General features: G+C 33.5%; 1 protein-coding gene across 1 annotated transcript; it reads left to right on the forward strand.

Moving 5' to 3' along the window:
* Positions 1-6588: 6588 nt before the first annotated feature.
* Positions 6589-8005, forward strand: LOC149539816 (uncharacterized). The gene is made up of 3 exons (XM_089802616.1): positions 6589-6948; positions 7214-7313; positions 7686-8005. Exons 1-3 carry the CDS (start codon positions 6589-6591, stop codon positions 8003-8005), a joined length of 780 nt encoding a protein of 259 aa, XP_089658742.1.
* Positions 8006-8443: the final 438 nt, after the last annotated feature.

The raw sequence follows: 8443 nt of genomic DNA on the forward strand, positions 1-8443 counted from the left end.
TTTCCACAATCATGGGGTCCCAGGGTGAGGTGGAATTGATAAAGCTAGAAAATTAAACCCTAGGGTAAAATGTTAAAATTAACCCCCTTTTTCATTTTTTCTTTCACATCAACTATAGTATCCTCTAATTCATGCAGTAGGAAGAAAGGAAGTGAAATCAAATCCTGGTGGTGAAAATGATTAAGGAGAGAAAAGTGATAGTAATAGCAAACTCCTATACCTTACTTTCAAGGTAATATATTTCATCAAAACTAAACAAACCTTGTTCCATGGGTTAGGGAGTTTCTCCCACATGAAACCACCTCTACACCAAATCGGGTTCCTCACCATCCACAAATAAATGTTATAGGCTCACATCATCTATCACCCTTTTCACCTTCTACCATTTCCTACCCTTTATGGCCAAGCCCGTTACTAGAGCAATCACCTCCTCTAAAATAAGAAATGAGATACCATTTATGGTAACTCTATAGTTCTCCCAAGACTTAACAAATTCCATAGATAAATTCTCATCATGCCCATTAAGAGCCTCCGTAAATGAGACAAAACCACCCTTCTTTACTAAGTACCACACCAGGGGCTTCCTAATATTTTCATCAATCATAGCTGGTTTAATGCGCATCAAATCGCCACCCATCTCTATAATTTTTTCCTCTCCTATCTTTCTCTTCAGAGCCCAAACACAACTTCTAAAAAGGACTTCACACTTAGGTAGGAAAACCCAAAACTAGAGATGGTAATCACAATTAATAGTAATAATGAAAAAAACCAACTTGTTAAGAAAGATCATGTGTCAGCCACCATGATCTATTCCCCAATCATTTCCATCATACCCAATGCACATCGAACCTTTAAAAAATAATTCCTTTCTCTTCACAACATATGATGACACATTTAGGAAAATAAATAAAAAATCTCCCATTTCAAACTTCCAATTTTTAGGCCACTTGTACTCGTACTTGATTCTTTACTTGTACTGGCTATTTTTACTCATACTCGATTCTTTACTCCTTTCCACTTGTACTTCAAGGACATGTGCTCCTTGCTGGCTCAACAACATAATACAAAATAACTAGCTAGGAATCATAATTTCTCAATTTGTGGCTCACTAACTCCCTTACCAACTTTGGCAATGCATTCAAATTCCTCCAACATCTAAGCCCCTTCACCTTTAATACAATCACCACCATTCCACTAGCCACACAATTTCCCTCTCAAAATATGTGAATCTAATCACACCTATTAAGAATGGTTAATAGGTACTTGATATCATCAATCACACATTTGATAGCCCATCCCTCCCTCATATTTCCTTTGATAGTCTCAATAATTATTTTAGAATCTCCTTCAATTTGCACATCACTCTAGCCCACACTTATGACCAATTTTAAGCCTCAGTATAGAGTTATCACCTCCACTATATTGTTTGAAACTTTCCCTAACTAACTAGTATAGGCAAGAAACATCCTTCCCTTACTATCCTTGACTATCCCTCCACCCACCAAACCCTCCTTTCTGGCTGCTCCATCAAAATTGAGTTTGACCAATTAGTAGGTAGAGGTTTCCATTAGGTTCTTTTTCTAGCCAAAAGATTAGAATTATCAATTTCTATAATCCATTCTACCAACGATGAGAACTTGGCCACTCTAACCTCTAGGATAGAAGGGGGAAATGTCAATTTTCTCCACTTGCTACAACTAATATTCTTGACTATAAATTTGTAGATCCTTTCCACCACGATAATCTCCTCTCTCTCCCCATTCCTAAACACCCTCTTATTTCTCTCTTTCCAAATATCCCAAAAAACATGGGGCAGAATGATCTTCCACAAACTAATAAGGAGGGGGTCGGTAGAGGGGCCCTACCAGTTCACTAATTGCCCCATGTCCATATTAAATAGCTAGTTCACCTCTAGCATCTAAAGAATTCTCCCCCACACCTTTGATGCAAACCTGCAATATAACAATAAGTAGTTGATGTTTTCTTCCTCCATCTTACACATATGACATCTATTTGGTAATTGAAAATTTTGCTTCATCAAATTGTCTAAAGTGACAATTTTCCCATGAATGATGGTCCACCAGAAAATATTGATCTTTGGGATTAAGTGATTAAACCAAACATTCCCCCAGTCATTAGGTTCAAGGGTTTTGTCAACCATTAATTTGTAGGAAAATTTAACTAAGAACTCCCCCATCAAGGTAACCTTCCAAATGAACTCATCAATCCTATCCCTTCCCAGGATTTTGTACTCTTCTAGCAAAGAATTAAGCTCATCGATTAGCTCCCTACTAGCCATAAGTCTATTTATATTGTTTTCCTCCATATTTGATCAAGTGGAAATTTGACATAACAATAAGGTTCGAATAATGAAGAATCTTTCTTTTTGCTTGTCAATTCTCAAATAATGACACTAAGCCATGTATTAGTTACAATCACCACACCTATATGGTACTTTAAATCATCACCATCTATAATCGAGTGATCCAATTTTTTTGGCCTAGACATAGTGACACAAATAATAATCTATTCATTGTTTATTATCTTTAGGTGCAATAACAACAAAAACATGCCCTATAGTGATAAATGTACATAATGCACTCAATAATTCAATAAATACTTAAGTAAAAGTTATAAAGTTACATATAAAATTTAGATAGATATATATTACTAGGTTGCACTAGATCATACAAGCAGATAAAGTCAATGGATGAATCTATCCCTACTATTTCTAGTGTTTGTGGAGGATGATAGGTGTCAATTGGTTCTAAAACCTGTATATCTCATTTGTCCACCCATTCAATCGACTCACACTCATCCAAATAAATTTATATTTTAAAAGTTTTAAAAAATCAATTTTAAATTTTGTAATAAATCAATTCTTAAAACTAAATTCTTAATATTTTAAATAAGAATTGTTAAGGATGGACCCTCAATAACATTAACATTACATATTACTTTTCATTCATATTTAATTTAACCAAAATGTAAGAAATAAATTGTTAAAAAGACCATACAAATAAAACTAATGATGCTGATATCCTTTCTTGCATGACAAATGTGTCAATTGTTACTATAGTGATATCCTTTCTTATATGGCATTTGTACCAATGTCCTTTGTTTTGATATGAACATTTAACTATATTTTTCACATTAAAAATTACAAAGTTTCTCTTATAATTAAAAAATATGATATGAAAATAAATAATAATAGATAACATACTCTTTTGTACTTGCAATTAATGTTTCAAACTAAAAATTAATTTATATTTGAACTAAAAAAACATTCTTTTGACATTCATTACTTTGATAATAATGTTATAAAGAAACATAAAACTCAAAATTGTTCAATGAAGGAGATTGTGAATCATTCTTTGTTTGAAAATAAATTAAGGTAAACCAAATGTAAAATCCATTTCTATCCATGGATCACGAATTTACCTGCATTTATACTATGGAATTTTTGACGTGTATGATCTGATTTGGTCTTATTCTTCCTCTAAGGGAAGAGCTATTTAATCCCTTACATGAAATTTCAATGTGCATGTATTCCTGTTATGTCAGGAAAGAGATTTCACTTCAAATTACTGCTAACTAACCTTCAAAAGGGCAAGATAATGCATTAGCACCATCCATTGGCACCTAGTTTGAATCCCCAGATTTATTACATGAATATTTTTCTTATTTTCAATGACCATAATAATTGTTTCAGCATAAAAAATAGAAATAGTGAAGATGATGAAGGTCTCACTCTAATCAATTAATCCCTTGCCAAACCTGATAAAAAATAATGGATCGATATGTTAGAAATAGTCAAAAAGAAATGTCATGCGGATCCACATCTGTTATAACCACTGCAGATTTTCTTGCTAAATGGATATGGATGCTGTCTTCTAGAATAGATCATACAACATTATCTCCTTATCCTGTAGAAACATATTTTATTAATTCCCTCTTATCATAGGCTCTCTATAAATAGAGGGCATTGCATTGGTTTGTAATCAATCAGATGAGTGAATAATAATATGCTGTTCTTTTCAGTCTCATTGTAAGAGTGTTTATTTCTGATATCTTTCTCATTGTTTAGTACTTGTATTGCTGTTGATATATCAGTTCTTAGTAGATATCAAATTTCCTATTTCTCAATATGGTATCAGAGCATTTGTGATTCTTGGGCAGTGCTAGCTTGTCTTTGTGCAGAATTCCAGTCATTTGCAGCAGGCATAAATCTCATTGAGCAGCATTTTTTTTTTGGTAAAGCAATTACTATACAAATTTGGTGAGAATTTCATTAACTGATTATCTCTATAGTACTGAAAGTTCTGATTTTTTTTCTTTCTCATCCAAAAAGGAGAGAAGTTGATTAATGGATTCTCTTGGTGTTCCTCTACCATCAATTAAATTGAATGGAAAGAATTACTATGATTGAGTTTCACAAATTGAATTGTCTCTAACTCTACAAAACTATTATGATATTGCTAATGGTAGTGAGCAGAGACCAACAGGTGCTAGAAAAGAATGTGATGATTGGGCTAGGAGAGACAAGAAGGCAGCAACTTTGATAAAGTTAACACTTTCAGAAGAAGTATTTCCAGAAGTTCAAAATGAAAGAAGTGGAGTGCAAGTATGGAAGATTCTGAAAAATTTGTATCAAAATTTAGGTGATGTATGGATTATATCTCTTACTACAGAGTTATATAATCTAAAATTAAAAGGCTCACAAGAAGTAGTGACTCATTTAAGTAAATTAAAGGAAAAGAAAAATGAATTGGCTTCTCTTGGAAAGAGCATAGATGATAAAGTTTTTGTGCAAATAATTTTACAAAGTCTTCCAAGATCTTATCAACCTTTTATAAGGGGACTTGATACTGCTGATAAATTAAAAGGAATCAAACCTGATGAGTTGTGTGCAAAGTTGATTCAAGAAGAAAAATGTCAAATAAAAGAAAGAGAATCCTCTGTTGTTGATTGTGAATCTCAAGAATTTGTAATAAAAGGAAAATAATATCATCAAAGGACACAAGATAATAGATCTAATGGAAAGAATTGGAAGTATGGAGATAATAATAATTCATATAGGAACCAAAATAGAAGTAAGTGGAAATGTCATTACTGTGGTAAGCAAGGACATAAATCTAATGAATGTTACAAAAGGATTAATGATTCAGAAAAGAACAAGTTTACAAAATCATTTGATTCAAAGAGGAATGCCTTTTGTGTAGCACTTAAAGCAAATAGTTCTTTTAAGGATGAATGGATAATTGATTCTGGTTGCACACAACATGTGTCACATAATAAGGAACAGTTTGAGTTATTAAATGAAAGCAATGGTGAAAATATATATCTAGGAGATAATAGTTCTCTAAAAGTTCAAGGAAGTGGAAATGTTCAACTAAATAATGGAATATTAAAAAATGTGAAGCTTGTTCCTCAACTCTCAACAAATCTTCTATCTGTCTTTCAAATTGCAAATCAAGGATACAAAGTCGAGTTTTACAATGAAAAATGCTTAGTCAAGGATGTGAATAAAAATTATGAAGTAACTGCAATTGGTAGAGTGGAAAATGACCTTTACAAATTTCAAGAATTTGTTGGAAATAAAGATGTATGTGCTATTGCAAAGTATGATGATGTGAGTAGGTTGTGGCATGAGCATATAGGACATGTAAACCATCAAAGTCTCAAGCTTATGGAGAAGTTGAAGATGGTGCATGGTCTACCAAGAATCTCTCCAACAAAAATAGTATGTGAAGGATGTGCAATGGGAAAGAAACATGTAGAAAGTTTCCCACAAGGAAAATCATGGAGAGCAAAAACACCTTTGCACTTAGTCCATAGCGGTGTGATGGGTCCTTTCAAAATGCCCTCACTTGGAGGTGCAAGGTATATTCTCACATTCATAGATGACTATTCAAGAAAAATTTGGGTATACTTTCTACAAAAGAAAGATGAAGTGTTTCATAAATTTAAGGAGTTTAAGGTTCTAACTGAAAAGCAAAGTGGAAATTTTCTAAGAATTGTAAGAATAGATAGGGGTTCTGAATACATGAATAAAGAATTTTTGGGATTTTGTAAACAAAATGGCATAAAGAAAGAATCCACTATTTCCTACTCACCACAACAAAATGGGGTAGCAGAAAGGAAAATAGGACTATAATGGAAATGGTTAGGTGTATGCTCCATTCTAGAAATATAGAAGTACATCTTTGGGCTAAAGCAATTCATACAATAGTTTATATTTTAAATAGAACTCCTACAAAGGCTGTCATGAACATAACCCCTAAAGAAGCTTGGAGTGGAAGAAAGACTATTGTATCTCATTTTTTTATTTTTGGTTGCACTGCTTATGCTCACATCCCTGATGAAAAAAGAAGTAAATTGGAAAGGAAAAGTGAAAAATACATCATGGTGGGATATAGTGAAGAATCAAAAGGATATAGGCTATATAATCCTAATACAAAGAAAATTCACATCAAAAGAAATGTTTGGTTTGATGAAGGCTTTGAGAATATTAATTCTTCTACATTTTCTCAAGTTCCTTTTTTTGAAGAAGATGAGCATATTGACACTAATGTTTCAAAAAAAAATATGATATCTCCTACAAAAGGAAAAGAAGTGCAAGATGAAGATTCAAGCAGCAGTGATGATGAAGACACAAGAAATAAAGGAAAAACTCGAAGCATTCAAGAGGTCTATCAAGAAGGTCCCAAGATTGTTGCTAACTATGCTCTCATGGCTAAGGTGATGCAGGTTGAAAATCCAAGCACATTTGAGGAAGCAAAAGGAAAAGAAGAATGGGAGGAGGCTATGCAAGAGGAGTACAACTCCTTGATGAAGAATGGAACTTGGGAATTAGCAACACTTCCAGAAGGAAAGAATGTGGTTAGTTGCAAATGGACCTGCAAAACAAAGTTCGCATCAGATGGAGCAATTGAAAGATGCAAGAAGGTTAGTGGCCCGTGGCTTCTCACAAGAAGAAGGTATTGACTATACTGAAACATTTGCCCCTGTTGCTAAAATGACTTCCATTCAAACTATTATAGCTTTAGCTACAAAATGTGGATGGAAAATATTTCAAATGGATGTCAAAAGTGCTTTTTTATATGGAGACTTAGAAGAAGAAATTTATATGCAACAACCACCAGGATTTGTTAAACATGGTGAAGAACATCTAGTATGTAGATTGAAGAAATCTCTATATGGCCTTAAACAGGCTCCAAGAGCATGGTACTCCAAAATAAATGAATTCTTTGTAACAAATGGATTTAAAAGGAGAAAAGCTGACCCAGATGTCTGTGTCAAGCACATTGAAGGTGAAATTGTTATCATTATTTTATATGTGGATGATCTAATCATTATAGGAGATTCTAGCCAATGTATTGATAACATCAAGACACAACTTAAGAAATTTTTTGAGATAACTGATCTTGGATTGATGCACTATTTCTTGGGCATGCGAGTTTGGCAAGAAGATAGTAGGATCTTGCTTTCTCAAACCAAATATTCTATTGATGTATTAAAAAAATTTAATATGAGTGATTGTAAGCCATCTCCTACACCATGTGAAGTAGGTTTAAAATTAAGTGTTCATTCTAATCAAAAGAGAGTGGATGGACAACTATATAGGCAACTTGTTGGTAGTCTCTTGTATCTCACCATAACTAGACCGGACATTGCATATGCAGTTGGTGTTGTCTCTAAGTATATGCAAAATCCACATATTGAACATTGGAAGGCTGCTAAGAGAATCTTGAAGTACATCAAAGGCACTTACAAGCTTGGCATTGAGTACCAACATGGAGGAGACCCTACTTTAGTAGGCTATACAGATTCTGATTATGCAGGTGATATTGATGATAGGAAATCAACTTCAGGATATATCTTCCACCTTGGATCCAGACCAATCTCTTGGAGCAGAAAGAAGCAATCTACAGTGACACTATCATCAACAAAAGCTGAATATATTGCAGCATCAAAGGAATCTCAAGAAGCTCTATGGATCTGAAGATTACTTGAAGAGACCTGTCATCTACAAGCTCATCCAACTACCATATTTTGTGACAACCAAAGTACTATCAAACTTGCAAAGAATCCTATCTACCATGCAAGATCCAAACATATTGAAGTTCATCATCACTTTTTTCGAGACCTCATGGAGAGTAAAGTCATCAAGTTACACTTCACAGGAACTAAAGATCAAGTTGCAGATATTTTTACCAAATCATTGTCTATAGTCAAATTTCTCAAATTTCGAACCTTGTTATGTCTCAAAGAAGTTAATGTTTAACTTTATTCTTGTATTAATTTCTCCCACACAATATTTTTTGTGGTAGAAATTAAGGGAGGGTGTTAGAAATAGTCAAAAAAAAAAATCATGCGGATCCACATCTGTTATAACCGTTGCAGATTTTCTTGCTAAATGGATATGGATGCTGTCCTCCAG

The sequence above is a fragment of the Cupressus sempervirens genome, chromosome 9 (genome assembly GCF_028749045.1).
Source record: "Cupressus sempervirens isolate cs-2001-9-10 chromosome 9, ASM2874904v1, whole genome shotgun sequence".
In the NCBI taxonomy this organism is placed as follows: domain Eukaryota; kingdom Viridiplantae; phylum Streptophyta; class Pinopsida; order Cupressales; family Cupressaceae; genus Cupressus; species Cupressus sempervirens.

Coding starts and splice junctions, on each gene's coding strand:
- LOC149539816 (XM_089802616.1), top strand. CDS start 6,589: ATGATATCTCCTACAAAAGGAAAAGAAGTGCAAGATGAAGATTCAAGC. Junction 6,949..7,213: donor CAATTGAAAGATGCAAGAAG/GTTAGTGGCCCG, acceptor GGCCTTAAACAG/GCTCCAAGAGCATGGTACTC. Junction 7,314..7,685: donor CTGTGTCAAGCACATTGAAG/GTGAAATTGTTA, acceptor TTGCATATGCAG/TTGGTGTTGTCTCTAAGTAT.